General features: G+C 40.2%; 1 protein-coding gene across 1 annotated transcript; it reads left to right on the forward strand.

Annotated features, from left to right (window-relative positions):
- Positions 1 to 12,578: 12,578 nt before the first annotated feature.
- Positions 12,579 to 16,232, forward strand: sox18 (SRY-box transcription factor 18). Its single transcript, XM_058410870.1, has 2 exons — positions 12,579 to 13,153; positions 14,191 to 16,232. The coding sequence occupies exons 1-2, from the start codon at positions 12,829 to 12,831 to the stop codon at positions 15,165 to 15,167; spliced, it is 1,302 nt and encodes a 433-aa protein (XP_058266853.1). The 5' UTR covers positions 12,579 to 12,828; the 3' UTR covers positions 15,168 to 16,232.
- The last annotated feature ends 5,381 nt before the right edge of the window (positions 16,233 to 21,613 follow it).

Consider the following 21,613-nt stretch of genomic DNA (forward strand, 5'->3'; position numbering starts at 1 on the left):
AAATTGGTCACTCACACACACAAAGACACACAGGAACACATGCACAGATGCTGCTTTTTATTGAGAAGGTTTAAATGCCTGTTCAGAAGGCTTTGTCTGTGAATTTCGAAAGGAAATTGTACAGTTGAATTCAGATTCATTCATAAATTCGTTCGGTTTGATTGCTCTCTATGGCAGAAAACAAACCGCTTAAGTAGAGTAAATAATTTTGATTTTGGCTAATGCTTATCTTTTGGTTTAGTACTTTCCTGTCCTGCCTTCCTGCACGATGAAGACACATGTAAGCTGCCTTTGCAGCAAGAGGTGTGTGGGGGTGGTTTAGATAGAGTGTGGATCTGTTCAGAACCGTGACCTCCACTCATTTCCCCCGTATGTCTGACAGCAGTCTCGGTCCATCTGTGGCTTGCAGTGATTACATCATCAAGGTAAAAGTCATGGTAAAGATTTTGCACCGCAGGCACACACACTGAATAGCCCCAAAGCCATAGCCCATAGTGTACAGATACAACCTATCATTTATGCCAAAGGCAGTTTTGCAACAGTCCTGTTTATAAACTTTGATCTGCCTACACACTCTTTAGAAGTGAGTGGACAAGCATCTTTCACAGTGACCTCATTAAGCGTCCAACAGTTGGTGCATCGCCTGACTCCACTTTTTCTTCTCTGGACAAATGACTACTGGGTTTAACAACTTCGAAATTAAAGGGACTGCAAGATCCAGCTCTTCTTCGAGATACTACCTGAAGTTCGAGTGATGTTCATCGTGTCAGCCATCTGAGTGGTCATGTATCACCTTCCTCACACTGAAGCATGGTGATGGTAGCATTTGTGGTGGACTGAAGAGGTTTTTCTGGTCAGGTTTTTTAGTGTTTCCATGTAGCTAAATATTCCTGATTCAGACTTTCTGTCATCTGCACACACTAATGAACCCACCAGGTGAAACCATTTCACCATTGATCCGATCGTGTCTTGGTCATCCTGTATAGAGCAACAGGAGGTGGGAGTACCATTATGAAGCAATCATAATAGTGTGTGTGTGTTTGACAAGAGCCAAATTGTGATGGCTAAGACCACTGGATCAGAGCATCTCCAAATCTGCAGCTCTTGTGTGGTCCAAGAAAGGAACAGTGGTGAACCGGCCAAGGCTCACTGATGCACGTGGGGAGAGAAGGCTGGACCATGTGATCCGATCCAACAGACAAGCTACTGTTGATCAAATTGCTGAAGAAGTTAATGCTGGTTCTGATAGAACGGTGTCAGAATACACAGTGCATGGTGGGTCAGGGCTGTTTTGGCAGCAAAATTCAACACAATATTAGGCAGTTCAGCACAACATTCAACACAACATTATGAGATAGAATGAGATATCTATCTATCTATGGTCCTGATCCTGGTACTGGAGAACCCAGTGTCACATTGACAGATTAGTCTTAAACAGAGCAGCATGTGCATAAAAAAATGCTAATGTGGGCACTGTAGTAGAATAGCCTGAGATTCCCTGTAGGAGGTGGTGTGACTTCTTTGCACTGGAACTGAATGTGAACGCAACACTTGTTCAGGAAATAAAGTAACCTGCCCTTCCAAAACAAGACGTGTACCATGAGTGGCAGGGGAGCGCTGTGGGACAAAGAAGAAATGAAGCACCCTACTGAGCATAATGCAAGCCATGTTGTGTTCTGCATGAAACCAGACCAACGCTGCAGGGGTCGCTGGGAACAATCACACTCGGATTCGGACCGCAGCAAATGAGCCCAGTGTGAAAACCACCTTAGTGTGTTAATTAGCTGATTAGTTGACTTGAGCAGGGAAAACACTAAAATGTGTCCAAGGACCTGTCTCTTAGTGACTTGGTCTCTAGTCTGTTTCTGTTTACTGTTTCTGTGTGTGTCTGTGTCTGAGTGTGTGTGTGTGTGTGTGAGGTAAAGAGAAAGGGAATAAGATCCATGCTGCTTATTCAGCAACTCTGTTGTGTTTCAGTGAGTGTTCACAATGTGTGTGTGAGAGAGAGTGTGTGTGTGTGTGTGTATGTGCGTGGGTGTGTGTTTGTGTGTGAGATCTTTAGCACTGCTTTCTTAGTGGACCTGAAATCTCTACCAAAGCCAAACCAGCCAACTATTACTCAGCAGGATTCTGTCTCCGTCAGTGTGCACACACATGCCCGCTGTTATATATAAAGTCCAACGGAGTGTGTGTGTATGTGTGTAAACACCAGTCTATATTTAAAGCCTAATTTTGTGTGTGTGTTAAATACTCTATATTTAAAGCCTAATTGTTGTTGTGGAGACTCTGTTTACCTTCTCTGGAGCCATGTGGCATGTCAGTCAGGGAATACACCACACACTCTCCCACACACACACACACACACACATTTAGATACCATCCTATTATCCAAAAATGCTCTCACAAGCGTATTGCCCAAGTGTGCTATATGTTTTCACTTGACCACATTTGTTACAAACGAACTGTTTCTTACACACACACACACACACACACACACACATACACACTGATGCACATACACATCAGTTTTCAAATCCCTGCCCTCATGTATTTAAAATTTTCCAAATAGCTGCACTGACCACAGAATAGTTTCCCTGACTTTGTGGCAAACACAAACAGTGGAAGCTCTTGGCTTTTTAAGATGGTTGCCTTGTTCAAAAGGAGTCTCCTGCTCCTGGATGAAGCTGGCCTTTCTCATTTCAGGATCTTGACAACTTGAGAGTGGACACCACATTGGTTACTTTCTAGTAGCACAGTATCATTGCAGCATGAGATGTCATAAAGTTTCAACTCTAGGCCTTGCTCAGCTCCATGAGAGAACTGCAGCATCGGGTCACAAAAATCTGATCGAAATGGGCTATAAATTCTGTCAAAATGTCAGTCATAGCATGTTGAACATGAGACACGCGTATCTACCGTAATCATAACTAACAAATATTTGACAACATTAATTGGGGTGAACAATGGTCAGGAGGAGCTTTCTGGGGTTCTTAGAATGGGGCTAAGAGAAAGAGAAAGAGAGAGACTTAACCGTTCAGTGAACCCCTGAAACTGCACAAATATATACACTTTATTGCCAAAAGTTTTGGGACACCCCTCCAAATCATTGAATTAAGGTGTTGCTTTTCAGGGGTTGGGTTCGGCCCCTTAGTTCCAGTGAAAGGAACTCTTAATGCTTCAGCTTCATACCAAGACATTTTGGACAATTGGGCGGGTCAACTCCATATTGCATTCATGTGCATGTAAAAGCAGACGTCCCAAAACCTTTGGCAACAAGTGTAGTCTTACAGTCAATAATCTCTGTGTTTCTGTTTTAAAATGAATGTTAGTTAATACAATCACCTTGCTATCTTCAGAGAAGGAAAATATTTCAATTAGTGCCCTTGTCATGGAACAATGATTTTAACTGCTAGGCATATTTTTTAATAATGTGAATAATATAAATACAACTTGGGATACGAATCAGTTAAAAAATGACATCCTTCATTATACTATTTTTCACTGGTTTGCCCCCTTACTTACTAAAGGTTCCCCTGCATGAATGATCTAATAATTATTATTAAAATCAAGCATGCTTCTTTTAGAGTGGCCATGAAGGTCTGTATATACCAAAAAAAAAATGCATTGTGCAGCAACATCACTTTGGAAGACCCCCTACATGGACTCCACACTTTTAAGCATCTAAACCAAGCTAGCAGTTCATAATAGCTGATGTTCTCTGCTGCTCCGATCTGCCATAACCTAATCACTGCTCATGCCTGATAGTACAGAGCTCCCCGAAACCCAATATCACATTTGTTGTCCCTTGAAAAAGGCCAAGTTATTTGCATATCAGCTCTTTTTATTGCAATAAAAAAGTATGAGTGTTTGGGGGATTTATGGCAATGGGAGATTTTGGAAAAGTACATGAGGTCCAAAAATATAGAGTTTACCAAACCAAATGAGGAGAAGAAGGAGACAGAAAAAAAATAAAAAGAGCAACATTCCTTTCTTGTATATTATGAAATATTGCATAAAATACAGACTTTGGATTTAAGGCAGTAGCATAAACCACACTACCCTTTAGTTATAACCACACAGCCTTTATCCAGTAGGCAAATAAATACAAAGGATTTAATTGTAGGAGACGGCATTGGGGTTTTGTTTTTTTTTTTGAGTTGTAACTACAACTTTTAAAGGATTTGTATACAATTTGTCTTTTTTAAAAATAGCCAACGATCTGCCTACCATTACTAAATACTCTTAGTAGTGCATATCTTACTATTTTTCATGAAGCGCATTTTCCCACTTGGGAATTTTAAGAGGCCTGATGCTTTAAGCTTTAATAATAACTGTATGATTTGCTAATCCAAAAATGTTTGTTGAAGAATCAGTTAACTCATGAACCCATCAGGATTTGTCTTGTTCAACTCAAAATCCAACAAATGCCATAGACCCAGAAGCTGATTCCATGGGCTATTGTAAAGGTGTATATATCACTAATAGGCTATAACATAGACTACAATAAAAATGTATTTATAATTTTTAAATATCTCACTAGATACTATAAATTTCTACCTTCTAGGAACTGCTGCTGCAATCATAAATCCTCATACGGTTGTATTGAACATCCTTTCATCACATTTATTACAGTATACTTATCTACCGATGACTTATAATCCCTCTATCAAGTGTCACTGAGTCTGGTTTCTCTCAAGATTTCTTCCTCATCTTCTTCTTTTTCTTCTTCTTTCAGCTTTTCCCTTCAGGGGTCTCCACAGCGAATCATCTCTCTCCACCTATCCCTATCTTCTGCATCCTCAACACTTGCACCTACTAGCTTCATATCCTCATTTATTACCTCCATATACCTCCTCTTTGGCCTTCCTCTTTGCCTCCTGCCTGGCAGCTCCATGTCCAACATTCTCCTACCAATCTACTCATGATGATTCACATGATTAAATTTGGCAATGTTTTACACCGGAAGCTTTTCCCGGCACAGAAGTCACTGGACTGTGACCCCCTGGCTTGATTAAGGCTTCTTCCTCATATAGTCTGTAAAATATGTAAAAATGTGAGTGTTTCCTATATCTGAGTGTCTGTAAGGCTGGTCTTTTGATTTGAATTGAACAATAACATCATTGCCTCATGAGTTTTGTTTTTAATACTACAACCATGATATTTGTGGCATAAATTAATACAAATGGAAGCTGTAACTATATTACAGAGGGTTTATATATATTTATATATATTGTGACATCACAGTCTTTTTTCCTTGAAGTGAGCTCACAGGGCACAGATTCCTGGAATTCTGACGGAATTAAAATATAAATGTTCATTAAAAGGTTTAAAATAAACGATCTGGCTTTAATTGGTAACCGAAGGTTATTCTAATCCATCCATCTATTTTCTGAACCGCTTATCCAACACTGAATAAGTAATTCTTCTTCTTCTTTTGCTTTTTTTCTGTTTCTTTACCTCAAGGAAATAACACACTCTGAAGAATACGTTTCAGCATCACCAGAGCAGTAACCCTTGGCTTCCATTAAATTTCACAGTTGTGTGGACTTCAAGATGGAGTTCACAACGTCTTTTCTGTCACCTGAAACCTGACCAGTGGACATACTGTGTGGACCAGGAGACAGCCATGGACAGAGCCACTTGGGGACTTTCACACCATCACAGATCTGCCATTTCACCTGTCAGCTTGTGACAGCAAAGAATTAGTGTCTATAATGACCTTAGAAACTACACTGACCTAATAGTTCCTCATGGGCCATTGATTGCTGTAGTAGAAAGGACATTAATCAGTTACAGTTACATTATTTACTGTTAAGGTGTCACCCAAATGAGGATGGGTTCCCTTCTGAGCCTGGTTCCTCTCAAGGTTTCTTCCTCATATCATCCCAGGGAGTTTTTCCTTGCCACCGTCGCCACAGGCTTGCTCATTAGTAATGAAATAAAATAGTTTAATAATTTAATGTAATAATTTATTCTTATTTCTAGTTATTTGGTTAATTTTTTCCCCTTTCTCCCTTCCTTTTCTTTTGTAAAGCTGCTTTGAGACAATGTTCATTGTAAAAGGCGCTATACAAAATAAATTGAATTTAATTGAATTGAATACCCTAGGCCGAAGCTGAATCGTGTGAGCTGTGCGAAAAGCGTTTGCGATTGTAAGAGCACGCTGGACAACTGCCGCGTCAGCTAGCAGCTATTCTTAGCTCTCCGTCCAGTCTCCTAATCAGCATTGCTAACACCGTTTATCACTGTGAAATGCCTTGGGCTCTGCACTCTCGCGTGAAGAGAGAAGATTTATTTGAAGTGAATAGCTTACACTTCCTGTGTCTCAGGCCAAGTCACTATCCTAACACTGCCGGTCAGAAGGGGAGAGGAAGGTAACGGGGAGATGGGTCTCGCCTGGTGGCTACAGATAGAAGATGTGTACCCTGGGAAAGTGACCTATGAGCTGCCACACCTCTACACTTAGTACTACTCATGCTAAAATCTGATTCTTATACACTGCTGTTAAAAGAGTTGGGCTGAGCTTTATATAGACACTTCCTCTTGGAAAAAACCCTTTTGATTGGATTCAGACTGTCTCATCTCGCAGGAATGCAGTCTTTTTTCGGCATCTTGCTAATTCTATTATGTGCTAATTGCTCTTTCTTTGTCTAATTAAACACAACTTTTAATAAATAAGAATTTTACCCAGAGTTGAAACTACATCTATACATGTGTATCTATTAGAATCGGAGGAAATAACGAGATGGAATTATGCAAGCTAAGCTAATTCACCGGAATGTTTTGATCACATTTTGCTTCCCTGACCATCTAATCAGACAATTTGTCTTGAAGGTGTGGACACATAGGACAGATTAATAAATTGACAGGAGATTTGAACTGGCTACGTGCCTTAGCTGGACTGCAAAAGGTAGGTCTATTGAGCAAACAAGCTGTGTCCGGCTAACAGAAAATACGTCATGACTGACAGTCATTTGATTTTTTTCACCAATTTCAAATGGAGGATAGCTGCTAATATATAAGTACTGTAGTTAATGTGAATTTCTTATCAAGGTTACTAGAAGTAAGTTCTTGACCTGGAAACAAGTTATGATTCACGACACTTCTCATAAAAGCCTTCATATCATATCATCTTCTTGAGAAATACAGCAGCAGCTGAAATCTAGATTAAGCGGTGACATAATGGCTGGACTTTGGGTAAACAATGCTGATGCGATTATTGATGAGTGTGTATATTCGTTATGTAACAGCATTATCCATGTGTGTGTGTGTGTGTGTGTGTATGTGTGTGTGTGTGTGTGTCGCCGGTATGATGGCTGCCGGGGGATTCCCAAACACTGTGTATTCTTATCCATCAGCACATTTCCCATCTGCTAAAGGTAGAGAATAGCAGTGTTTGTGTGTGTGTGTGTGTGTTTGTGTGTGGATATGACCTCTCCCACACTTGGGAACAAACACACTTGCACACACACATACACACACAAACACACACACACACACACACACACACACACTGGCCTACTTTCAAACTGATACAGACAGATAAACCTAGCAATTCCACAGCATACTTACTCATACCATCATATAAGAATGGCTAGAATTTTCCTCTGTGTGTGTGTGTGTGTGTGTTATGGTTGTGTGAGTGAATTTTCAAACATGCATCCTCCCCCATGTGGTAAATAAAGAAATAAAAGATGAGAAAGTAGCGAAGTTCTCCTCCTCTAGCCGCCGAGTCTGGAGCCTTTGCCAAATTTCCGCTGTGGTGTAGGTGTGGTGCCTCCACTCTCCTCTCGCGCTCTCTCTCACACACACACACACACACACACTCCCACACTTACTGACAGAGACAGGCAGACAGTGGTGAAGAGGGGGCGCTGCCACTCTCGACAGGCAGGAGGCCAGAGGACAGTGACGCCGGGCATGGCACACAAAAATGCACGCATGCACAATTACACACAGTTCAAAAGGCATAGTCAGGGTTGGAGGACTAATGTCCTCTTTTTCCCTTCCTACCCTTTATTCTTAGCTCTTTCAGCACCTTTGTCTCTCTATCTCTTTCTACCTCTCTTCCCCTCATTTGCTCACTCTGATCTTATCAGGACTCATAAAAGCAGCAAGTAGGAACATCCCTGACTTCCTGTTTCTTGAGGTATGGGTGGAGAAATGTTAGTTCAGATGCAGCAGCGCACACACATACACACACACACAACTTCAGTGGCAAGAATACTCAAGGGGAAACACGGAGCAGACAGCTAGGCGAAGGCCTCTGTCATGTGTCCAACTTTCATCATCTGAGAAAAAGAAAAAGGACAAAGGGAAAGCGTCACCGTGCATACTACTGTACGTGCTCCATGATATATCCCACCCTTCCCTTGCCAGTAAGATGTGTGCGTGTGTGTGTGTGTGTGTGTGTGTAGGTTGCATAGTTGTCCAGCTAAATATAAATTCTTTTAATGTTAAATATTGACAGTGACCTATAACAGAGAGAGAGAGAGAGAGAATTTTATATATATATATATATATTAATAGTATTAATTTAGAATAAAAAACAGTGGATTGAGAATAGCGCTCCTTTACTGTACTGCACAGTAACTTACAGTTACCGTGTATTTCTGACATATGATGAAATGAATGAAAATTAAAATGATATTCAGTGATGTAACTCATATTAAGCCTGATTTATTATAGGCTTTAAAATATCTTCTAGGAAAAATGAATGAATCCAGCAAGAATCTGTGCACTCAACTATCTGCTAATGCTAATTCCGCTCCTTCTTCTTTACATTATCCGGCTTATGCTTTGCTAATCATTGTGGTAGATTACCTTAATAACAAAAGCAATTTTTGTGAAGCTCAGAAGGACATATTTGTTCTCTAAAACTGAGGAATTGTTGCTATATCAGAGGCTAAGCTCGTGTGGAGAGAGAATGCTTGCAGTTAACATTTAAACAGTTAGCATTTTCCCACATTGACATCGGTGGGAGTCTGGATTTGTTAAAAAAAAACAAAAAACAATTTTGTTTAACAAAATTCTAAATGGCTCTAAATTCTAAATAACTTTTTTGTCATTATTTGTATTTAAAATGCTGTTTTATTATTTAAATAAATTAATTAATAAATTATTGTTAATAAATTAATTAATAAATTATTAAATAGATAAATTATTAAACAGATAAATAAATCTGTTTAATAATTATACTGCATTATACTGAGCATTATATCACCAGTTCTCACTTTTATGACTACATCCATACCGAGACGTAAAGCATTACGATCCTACTACTTTGTCTTATCTCTGCATTCTTGCTTTTATATTGTGCTATAATTTTTAACATTTTTTTTTTACTGCTAAGCTCTGATAAATACATTTTTTTTTAAATTGAAGTATAATGCTCAGATATAATGCTATAATACTTCAATAAATACCCCAACAAAAATTCATTCAATAGAAACTATTAAAATATCATTTTCCAGTGCATTCAAAATGCTAATTATACAGTATAATGACAAAAAATTACTAAAAAGGTTTTAGCAGATAAAAAAAAATGTATTTATCAGAGCTTAGCAGTAAAAAAAAAATGTTAAAAATTATAGCACAATATAAAAGCAAGAATGCAGAGACAAGACAAAGTAGTAGGATCGTAATGCTTTACGTCTCGGTATGGATGTAGTCATAAAAGTGAGAACTGGTGATATAATGCTCAGTTGGGGGGGAATGTTGGCTGAACATCGCCTGGATGGACTGCATAGGTGTGGAGCCATCGACTTAAAGCACTAATTTGTGGTTTCCACATGGAGACAGGCATAGCGCTCGCAGTTCACTAACAAGCCACATGTTCAGCTTTCCCTTGGAATCAAATCCATGGGAATGTTTTGCATCCATCACAGACAAGAGGTTATTACTCCATCTTCCCATACATACATAAATTCACCAAAATGTAAGTGTATGGGCGTCTACAAGTCTACATGTGTGTGAGAGGGTGTGTGTGGTCATGCCTATTTTAAATGTGTATGTGCTGAAGGATGGTTTTGTTTCTATTTCTTGAGAATTTTTAAGAGAAATGGATTTGAAACATCCACATCCACACACTGGCTGCCAGGTTAGATGGGAACTAGCCAAGTATAACGTATAGTGGTGTTGAATATAGCCTTTACTAAAGAGAGAGGCAGTTTATAATCAGTAGTCAAGATGAAAAACAAAAAAGATCCAGTCTATTCATTCATTCATTCATTCATTCATTCATACATTTTGGGAGAATAAAAGATTAAGACCATTCCCAAAAATGCAACTCTGGACATTTATGTCAATTGAGTAATCATGAGTCATCAGTTTTAGACAACGCTGTATTTTTCCTCTTTCCTTTTTGTCGCTATGACGTTGAAGCATTTGTTTCAAATACATAAAACTAGATACACTAAATGATCAAAAGTTTGTGGACACCTGGCCATTTCACTCATATGTGCGTTTTGAACATCCCATTTCTTCTGCTGTTGTAATAAGTTCCACTCTTCTGGAAAGGCTTTTCACTACAAGGTTGTGGGGATTCACTCATTCAGCCACATGAGCATTAGTGACATCAGGCTCTGATGTGAGGTGAGGAGGCCTGGCATGGAGTCCTGTCTCCAGTGTTCACTGGGGTTGAGGTGCAATTGACTTCATTCTTCTACTTCTACCTTGTCTTCATGGACATCATGGTGTGCACAGGGGCATGAACATGTTTGGACCCCTTAATTCCAGGTAAGGAACCAAAAATGTAATGCTGAAGTATACAAGACATCCTAGACAACTGTGCATTTCTTTTTTTACAGAAGACCCATATACTGTATATGTATGATGACCAGGTGTAGACACTGCCAGATCGAATTTTATACAGAATAATGCAAATATTAGTAGATCACATTAGTTGATTACAGAGGTCAGAGTAGAACAACCAGACTGGTGCAATGGTTCGAGCTGACCGAGGGGCTACAATAACTATTCTTTAAAACGGCGGTGGTCAACAAGGTATTTCACCCAGCTGGTTGAAAATTTCCCCCACACAATACTGTGTAAACTCTTAGAACTGTTGTGTGTAAAAAAAACAATCCCAGGAGATCAGCAGTTTCTGAAACACACAAACCAGCAGATCTGACACCAACAACCATGGCGCAGTCAAAGTGTCTGAGATCGCATTTTTCCCCAGTCTGAACATTAACTGGAGCTCTTAGTTGTATCTACGTGATTTTATGCATCACACAGCTGCCACTTGATTGGATAATTATAGAGATGCACAGGACTATAGGTTGCTATGAGCATGTAGATACCTCCAAAAGTATTGGAACACCAATCCCAATTCTGCCCTTTTGCTACACACCAAAGACACTTTAGATTGCGGTCAGAAGATGAATACGAGATCAGAATTTCAGCTCCCTGATATTCACATTTTGACGTGTTAAACACCTCAGAACATGGCACCTTTTGTTGTCATACCTTCAAAGTCTTTGTATAGCAAGAACTGTTCTTGCCATTCCAATACTTTCAGAGGGGATATAGTGATATTGTTTACTGTACTAATTTACTCTGACCTAAAGGTTCAGAATAACAATTATTTCTGCCATTTTAATGATTAATTCATTCTATACCCCAGCCTCCTACCTCTTCACCCTGTTTGTGACTTCACATACCCTTCTGAAATTGACACTAGGGCACGATGGATAAATATTAATGTTGTCATCCAATTTATTTGCCAGAACCTATCATTGTGATGTTCTACTGGAAAAAAAAAAATCTGTTTAATTATCCCTCGTGCACTAAGAAGTAGATAATGAATGTTTTTCATTCAGATAATAAAAAATAAAGATGGTGTAACAAAAACAGATAGGTCGATGGTCTGTGAATGTAATTAACTCAAGCTTCTGAACAGGTCGGTTTTCATTACACTAATGGTGCTATGCATGTAAATATAAACTGATTGTTTTCCTGCGTATTTATTTCATCGTATTTGTATTATTACAAATCTTTGGTCCAGTTTACTGTTTGCTCCTTCGTATTATCAAACTTCATGTTGTAGTTTTCCCAATGAGAGTTAATTCATGTGTAGAACACAGCGAGTAACGCGAGTGTTCTAACAAAAGACCAAACTCAGACAGAGCCATATGATATTTATCATAATACCCAAAATCATGTTACTATGCAGCAGAAACAGTGTGCAGTGGACCATATCTGGGCAGTATGTTTTGTTTTTTTTCTTTGATTCAGATTGGCCGAACTTAACGTTTGCTTTCCTCATTAAGATTAACACTAATGAGCATGACTTTCCTTGTGGTCCCCCCTCAACCACAACCCTGTACTTGGATCTCAGCAGGGGCTGAGTGTGTGTGTGTCTTTGTGTGTGCATGCATGAGAGATTTAGTGTGGGTGTATGAGTGTGTATGTGAGTGTATACTCTGTGCTAGAGTAAAACAATGGCCCTCTCAGATTACATCTCTGTGTCTGTGGAGGTTGCTGGGGAGGTGCTGGTGGGGGGGGGGGGGGGACGTCCTGTGACAACCAGCCATCTGATTGGATAAGGCCACTTATATATCTACAACACAGGGCCATCAAACCTCACTACAACATTCAAGTTTGGAGCTGAAAACACTCAGCTTGCTTGGACAGCAGGAGCTACTGAGATCACTGTTATCCATCGTTGGGAATTTATTTTTCTTTTCTGCTAACATCAGATCAGAATTCCTGCTTTTATCCTTGCCATCTTTTTATTTCCGGGACAAACGACCAGAAAAAAACTCCTGCAATTGTCTTTAATTTAGCTAACTTTGTATCATCATCACAAGGTGGTCTTTTGCTGGAATGAATATATCTGAGTCTAGTTATTGTCCAGAGGCCAGCACTCAGCCCAGCCAGGTTGTGGAGTGTGGAGCATGGGTTGCTTCGTCATCTTCCAGCCCAGTAGGTCCTGAGCGGAGCCGTCGGTTTGATCATGAAGCAGGTGGTGGAGTGAAGGAGAGGAGAACAGGAAGCCCGGATTCAAGCCAACCCAGTGAGGGAAAGTGTGGGGCCGAGCCGAGGATCCGCAGGCCCATGAACGCCTTTATGGTGTGGGCTAAAGATGAACGCAAGAGACTGGCTTTGCAGAATCCAGATCTGCACAACGCCGTGCTAAGCAAGATGCTAGGTAAGACTTCTCTACCTCTACGTCTACATCAGTGCAGTTTCAGAATTTTGAAAGATGTGTACAGTTGGTTATTAAGCAACTTTTTTTAGATTAAGGGTTAACTTCTAAAACATGCTTGTTTAGATACAAAAGCTAGAAAAATTACGCCTTAGTGGCTACAACAGAAGTCAGTAAAGTCAGTACATGCATACCTGTTGCACAAATAATACTGTAATCGGTTCATATTTATTCTGACTCTCAGTTTCACAAAACTAAATCATACATCTTGCTGATTTTTAATGAGGGATTCTTGCTTCCCAAGCAGAGTTTAGGACAGTCATATGGAGCAGGATAATTATGCTCTGATGGTCTCTGTGGTTTTGAGATCTGTTGTCATTACAAGTGTTTGTGCATGTGTTCAGACGTTTGGATAGTTACAGATGATTGAAGGTTTGTAAATATGTCGAAATACCTCACAAAGTCCCATAAAGAACGACGGATGAGAAAGAACAGAAACAAATGACCGCAGTAATGTGAAATGCCTACAAAGCCATGTTGTGCAATATTTGTACACTGCCGGACCTCAAGTAAGCAAAATGCTGACCTTGTTTTTAAAACGATGTTAAATTTCAGGTCAGATTCTCGCAGATATTCTAGAGCCTACAAGGTGCTAATTGTCTGTAGGCACTGAGCCGTTAGTAATTCAACCATAGGGTATAAAAATCTAACTATAACAAGTAAGTGGTCATATTGTTAAGTACTACTGAAGCCATTAACACAGGGTAGCAGTTAGAATGCAGGGATTCTGATTTTATTTCTTTAAAACCAAAAGTTTCATATAAAAATTTAAAATTCTACTCAAAATTTTTTGTTTTATTAGTTTTATTTATTACTTTTCAAATCATAAACTTTTCAATTTATTTCATCTATTAGTTTAGTCAAATATTAAACTCTTGCCATAAACAATATATTTAATTATACTAAATATATTTGTAAAATGAAGGTTAAACCCTAAATAATATTAACAGAAGTATAATAGCATTTTGTGTATTTTTTAGGTCAGTCCTGGAAGGCTCTGAGTACGCTGGACAAGCGTCCCTTCGTCGAGGAAGCCGAACGTCTCCGGTTGCAACATCTCCATGACCATCCCAACTATAAATACCGGCCTCGGCGCAAAAAGCAACCCAAAAAGATGAAGCGTGTAGAGCCTGGTCTGCTTCTCCATGGTCTAGGTGGATGCTCTGGGAGTGGAGATGCCTACCCCCAGCACCCCCATCCCCACCACCTTGGCATGGCACCTTTGGGCCATTTCCGAGACCTTCACCCAGGATCTGGTGCACAGGACCTGGAGATCTATGGCCTTCCCACGCCTGAGATGTCTCCTCTGGACGTGCTGGAGGAGGGTGGAGGAGACTCAGTCTTTTTTCCCCCTCACATGCAGGATGATGTGGGCTTGGCACCTTGGGTCAACTACCACCAGCACCAACAGCAAAGCCAAAGCCATCACTCTAACCATCATCCCCCAAATATTCACTCTCTCCACCAGTCCCACCCCCACCTCAACCAGAAACCTGCCGCAGGTTGCCGGTCCATGCAGGAGAAATGCTCTGACCCTACGAACCCTCACAATCTCTTCCCTTCCCATTCCAGTATAAGTCTCCCAGAACAAGCTAAGGTCCCACAACCCTCTAGCGTTCCACTTCAAGGTGTTTACTACGGGCATATTTATGGAAACACCCCACAGCAGCCTTTCACCTCTCAACTTGGCCAACTTTCTCCTCCTCCAGAATCTTCCACCACGGTTCCTACTCCCTCTGCCCCCCAGGTTCCACCACCTTCCCTGGACAATAATGACCACCTAGGACCTACGGCAGATTTCTGGAGCGAAGTGGACCATCATGAGTTCGAGCAGTATTTGAGTGCCAGCAGGACTCGAGTAAACAGGAGCGGTGCATGTGAAGAGAGCAGCACTCTCATATCAGCCCTGTCTGATGCCAGCAATGCTGTCTATTACAGCGCCTGTATTACTGGATAAAGACATTGCTCTAGATTTAAAATCAGGTGTATATGATTATTTTTTTTGTACAACACTATCTGTTCGTTCGATCGACTGCGTCGGCCTGATTTTAAAATTTCATCCTAGGTGTCAAGTGTCATTTCAGATGTTTAGGAAATTGAGTATTCAGAGGGGTTTTTTTATTTAGACGTTGCATAAGAATACGTATACATTACAGACTACAGAAAAAGTGAACCTCTTATAAAAGGCTTTATGACATAGTTCTCAAGGCCACAGACAATTTGTCAACAGACTCCATTCAGCTCCAGTCTTCATATATATATATATATACCAGTCAAAGCAACGTTCGTATCAAATGAGGCTCCAAAAGCAGGGACAATAAGAATGTGAATGTTTCATTTTCTCAGAGGGTTTTGTATTTTCATATTTGTTTTTATATATAATTTTTTTTTATATATAATTGTTCAAAAAAAAAAAAAAAAAAAAATATATATATATATATATATATATATTATGTTTGCACTGGGTCAGAATGTTTTGAACTGTATGAGAAACCACTCGAAGCTCCTTAATTCTGCACTTGATGTCTCTCAAGCAAATGTTCATGAAAGAGACCGCAAAAAATAAAAAATCATCTCTGGAATTTGGATCTCTTGAAGACTGTAATTTATTGTGTATTTTCTTGCCGTATGACTGAAAAGGTCATTTTAGTATATATGTATTTTATTAATCCTCTGTAAATGTATTCTGTAATCCTCTGAGTCAGCAACTGAGAGACATGTTGAGTTAGTAATAACTTTCCAGCTTTTGGTAGTAATTATCTTCAAATAGAAGTGTTTTCAATAAAATAAAAGGAGAAGTCTCTCAGCCATTAAATCAAAAAGAAGTAATTGGAAACACACGATTCATTTCATAGAATCATTTTCCCACACTGACGAGGACATATGCATTTTGATTTTATACATGTGAATAGTTTTTGTTCTTGCATTTCAAGTCTTCAAAATGCATTTGTATCGCACAGCCACACATTTCACCGAGTATTTTTCCGAAAAATAAAGGCTTCAAACATGCAAGGCTCATGAGAATTATTGTATCTGGAGTGTCTTTTTCGGTAGAGTGTGACAAAGCCCTTAGCGCTAGAGACGTCTGTGGTGACGCTTGTCCTTTAAGAGACTGAGAGAGGAAAAGAATAGTCGCAATGTTTAACAGCTCTCATTCATTTCCATCCCTTTTTCCCCCCCGTCTGATTTTTCTGATCACCCACAAAATGAGTTTGGCTCGTGAAGCTAAACCGCTAACGAAAATAAAACACTTTTGACCGAGACGAACAAAACTCAAACTCTATATCCACTTCTGGCTTTATAGAAGAATGTGAAAAATCTGGAGATTAATAGATTTGGAAAACGATAAAGACAGAGTAATGACACTAAACAGTCCTTAATTGTCTTCCTAATTGGTTTCTTTGTGGGTTTTCTTTTGGAAGTTATAGCTAATGCTATGTCCCGGTGTTTGAGCATGCCCCGATGTGCACTCTGTTTTTTTGTTCAGGGTGAATGAAATAGCGGCGATGTTGATGAGCGACTCTCTGCTTTCAAGCATGAGAGGGTTCATCTGATAAGCGGTAACCGATTAATTACGTATAAATTTAGAAAGAATATCAAAACAGAGGAAGATCCTGTGGAAAGCGGGGAAGTTTGGATAGCTGGAAAATGTGTGTGTGTGTGTGTGTGTAGCCATAATGGATAGTGATATCTCACAGGTTTGACCTTGTGGGGACATTTACCTGGTCCCTATGAGCTTTTATTAGAAAGACGTTTTTAGTTACTGAATTTCAGGTGAGGGTTAAATTTGGGTGCAGGGGTTAATTAGATGAAGTGTTAATTATGTCAATGGAAGGTCCTCACAGGGATAGTAATCTGTGTGTGTGTGTGTGTGTTTTCACTCCAGGGGAAGGATGTTAAAGGGAAGAGGTGCTTTTTCTGTCCAAATAGTTCACTCCCTGACCAGGAGAGAATAACATTATCTAATTCGATTGAGTTTTCTCAAGGTTAAGCAAAATATTCTGAAAGTTTTGATGTTGCTGTAAAATGTGATAAGAAGTCATGATACACACAGCAACGCACAGAGGACAAGTCAGTGCATGATGTGGCAGCAAGTAGATTTTCTGTCACTTCGCCATGTCTCTCACTGTTTAAAGTTTATTGCCCAGCTGTGGGTTCACGAATGGATGAGTGCACCATTTGGAGATGTATTCAAATCGAACTGACGATAAAACCTTTTCGTTTTCCGACTTCCCCTGGCCTGTAACACGAAAGCTGACCATTTTCATAAACATCGTTGTTACCTGATTTCAAAGGCAGACCGATTCGATTTACAGACCTCACGACATTTACACAATCTTTACATTTTCTCTCCATCTGTCTTCCCAAGCTGTTATTTTCTTAACTAGACTTTTATGTGTAAGAATGTTGGCACGAAGCATCAAAGCCCCTTAAAATCAGTTTCGCATTTTTATTGACAAAGGAACTCGAAATCTTTTATGTAGTATTATGTTATGAGTAGCACTTAGCACTTGCCTTTCCAGATGGACTGACTCTACGTCCGAGCTAATGGAGGAAGAAATAAAATGGAATTAGAGGTTATAGGAGAAAGAGGTTCTGCGCTATGCGTCTGTGTATATCAGATTTACAGTATATTTGGCGCTTAGTAGAATAGAAATGTCTGTGTGTGTGTGTGTGTGTGTTCCTTTGACATTAGGTGTGTAGGGTCACAGATCCTGCCATATTTGAGTGTTTTGTTATTGCAGCTGAGTATGTGTGTGTGTGTGTGTGTGTGTGCGTGCATGTCCTCACCCGACAGCTTCAGCTTTTCCATCAAACCGGACTGTGGACTCTCCCCAAAACCCCATCCAGAAAACTTAAAGCATGATGTCATTCCTGTTTTCTCTCTCTCTCTCTCTCTCTCGTTCTCTCTTTCTCTTTTTTTTTTCTTCCCTTCTTCTCCTTATCAGGACGTATGACCACCATCCCTACCCTCACTCTTCCCGTCTTCGACAGGAAGTAGCTCTACCTCCCCTTCCTGTGTAAGCGGTAAAGCGAGGGGAATGTGGATGAATGTGAGAGCATGGATATGTGTGTGTGTGTGTGTGTGTGTGCAGAGGAAACTCCATGCTGCTATGGTAAACCCCTTTGCCAAGCCTTCTTCAGCTACACAGGAGAAAGGTTAAAGGTCAAAGGAAAGGCCTGGCATTAGCAATGAGGTCAGAGCATGTGTGCTGGTGCTTTTATTAGAGTCCAACAAGATTAGGAGTGTCCCTTGCGCTAGCAGTGACAATATGTAATGACTAAAACACAACCTGGCATGCTCAGAGACTCAAGGACAAAGGGATATAATGCTGAATAAACCACCCTGGTACTGATTATTTTCTAACAACGGCAAGTGTTATTATTCCTAGTTTTATTAAAGAATGATGTCACGTTGAACCTGTTGGCATTTCCATTTCCAAGAAGTTTGCTCGTCTTATGCATTTATCCTTTTATTCATTTTGCTATAGGTGTGTGGGGACTAGTCAGGGACTAGTTAAGTGTTAAAGTAAGCATGTTATTTATTGATTTTTTAAAGATCCTGCTGTCTGGATTGAGGTTTGAAGTTCATTCCACCACTGATGGACAGTCAGTTTGGAAAGTTTTATGTTATAACAGCAGTTAAGCAGCTCACCAGCCTCTGTTTTCTCTCTCTTGAAGTTTATAAGATTGGTAAAAAGTATCTTGTCGTGTTACCGAGGATCCTCCGCCGGGAAGACTCGTGTGTCGCATGGGGCGTTATCTCGAGTTTTTACAAATGACACATCCGGAGACCAATTCCACTCCCATGGTCACAAACAGCTGCAGCATCATCATCAGGTTTTGAACTCATGATCTCATTCTGAAACCTTCAGAGGTAGCACGTCGAAGCAAATGGACTCTCTGTATGATTTGGCAAACGCGTATCATTTAGGAATATACCAGACGTTCTTTATGATACATTTGTGATCCTATATTCCCTGTACACATTCCATCGTTTTTTTTCTTCCAAGCAAACAAATTCGTGGACTGAACTTCAGCCCAACTCGAATGGAGTCCTGAGAATAATCTTGGAAGTCATGAGGGGTCGTTTTCTCCTTGGTTTAATGTAGTTTCCATGACAGTGCCATAATTGCCAGTGCAGCGTCTGGGAGCCGGGCTGTTGACCCGGAGTGACGCCTTGCTAAAGATCAGCAAGTGAGCCAGCAGACAGAACCAACCCTCATAAATGCTCACTTCTTTTTTTGGGGGGGGTTGTTTTGGGTGTTTTTGTTGTTGCTCATTTTTGAGGCTATTTTTTTTCCCCTTTCACACAATTCTCAGATTTCCATTTTCTTCTTCTCCAACATATAATTGTGCCTCGCTGTGCATAAGTGACCAGGACTTGGCCCAGAGAATCACAAATCACCCACATACACACACATACACACCGAGACAGAGAGATTAATACTCTTGTCTTGTCGTCTCATACACTTGGCCACTGCTGGACTTTGCACAGAGACAGTCTTCCAGACCAGTGACAACCACACACTCACCCACACAAACACATACACACATCATTTTCCCAGGACCCAAAGTCTCCTAACCCACTGGTGCCATGCGGGCGTTGTGAAACATCCACCATGGCTCTGTGAGTGTTTTTGACTTTTTTCCTCCTTTCTTGTGCTGCCATTTATTGGTCATCCGTATAATTACAAAAAACAACTCTGTGTTTTTGATGAGTGATGTTTTTTTTTTTCTTCAGTACTGTCTGGGATGTAAGAGCACTACTATTTAATCACTGATTTATCTCCGTTCCGTTAAACGTCCGTTTCCGAAGAGATGCACGCTGCAAACTGAGGACAAAAATCTTCTGTTTGAATTAAGTGGTTTTCTCTGGGAGAGAAACAGTCAGAGAGGCCGCAAGAGTGCGGTAAGTGGAGGAGAGCCAAAAACCAGGGGGTGGAGAGGGAAAGAGAGAAAGATGGACAGAAAAGGACACAGAGTAAGAAGGAGCTGAGAGAGAAGGAAAATATCCATAAGAATTAAGAAAAGCTATGAGTAAAAATGGTTTTAAGGAAAGGTTAGAGGAGGGGATAAAAGGGCTAGGTTTCATGAGAACGTCTGTATTATGCTTCGGCTTTTTTAGACTCTCGGCAATCGGCACACTTTCACTCCATAAAGTTGCATCGTTCATCAAAGTCCCTTCTTCTTCTTCTTCTTCTTCTTCATCTCCTTCACTTTGTTCTTTTTCCCCCTGCACATGTTGTTTATCAGCGGATCCCATTTTTTTGGCATTTGAAAGGTGAAAAAAAATCACTTGTTGAAAAGTCCCTCCCAAAAAATGAAAATGAGAATGTGGGTGAGGGGGCGAGAGTTGCTCTCGAGTCCACTAGCCACACTCAGTCTGGCAGATCAAAACATTTTCGTGTTTCTGATGGGAAGCCAAACATTTCCTATTACTCTTTTTTCCCCTAGTCACCCCTCATTTTCTCTTCTCCAGCCTTTGAGCAACATGGGAAGATTTGTTCATTCTGTGACAGTGTGTGGCCAACAAACCGACTTCACCTTAGCCAACAACCATTTTGTGGCTTATGACCATAAACTACCAGTTTCACAAACTTGTGCTAAATTAGGTTCATTTCGAAGATATTTCTGATATTTCTATTTTTGCTAAGGCATGAAGTTACATATTTCTGTTCATTTTATTTTAAGGACTCCTCCTTTCGAGCAGCCTGGGAGACAAATGTTTATTCTCACAGAAATAAGAATAATTAAGCCTTAAAATGGCAAAAGGTTTATTATAAAAATGGCAAAATCTTTATTACAATATATGTAACTATTACTATATCGTATAGTTTATATAGAGTAGCATGCTATTTTTTTTTTTACAGAGCCAGGGCCAGGCAGCAGACAAATAGGCTAATCTGATCAGGGACTTTATCCTTGGTGCACCATCCATTTTCTATACCCGCTTTATTCCTAATTAAGGTCACAGGGGTCTGCTGGAGCCTATCCCAGCACATATTGAGCGAAAGGCAGGGGTACACCCTGGACAGGTCACCAGTCCATCACAGGGCCACACATATGGACAGACAACCACACACACTCACTCCTATGGGCAATTTAGAATTACCAATCAACCTAATGTACATGTTTTTGGACTGTGGGAGGAAACCGGAGTACCCGGAGTAAACCCACACAGGCACAGGGCGAACATGCAAACTCCACACAGAAAGGCCCCTGCTTGTTCGAACCTGGGATTCGAACCCAGGACCTTCTTGCTGTGAGGCAACAGTGTTAATCACTAAGCCCTTGGTGCATATTAAGGTCATGTTATTCCCCTACACTAAACACAAACACACTAAATCTCAGTTTTAGTAATCTAATTAATAGCAAATTAGGTCATATCGAAAGGTCAGC

The sequence above is a fragment of the Hemibagrus wyckioides genome, linkage group LG15, assembly GCF_019097595.1.
Source record: "Hemibagrus wyckioides isolate EC202008001 linkage group LG15, SWU_Hwy_1.0, whole genome shotgun sequence".
NCBI classification, from domain to species: Eukaryota; Metazoa; Chordata; class Actinopteri; order Siluriformes; family Bagridae; genus Hemibagrus; species Hemibagrus wyckioides.

Coding starts and splice junctions, on each gene's coding strand:
- sox18 (XM_058410870.1), top strand. CDS start 12,829: ATGAATATATCTGAGTCTAGTTATTGTCCAGAGGCCAGCACTCAGCCC. Junction 13,154..14,190: donor CGTGCTAAGCAAGATGCTAG/GTAAGACTTCTC, acceptor TGTATTTTTTAG/GTCAGTCCTGGAAGGCTCTG.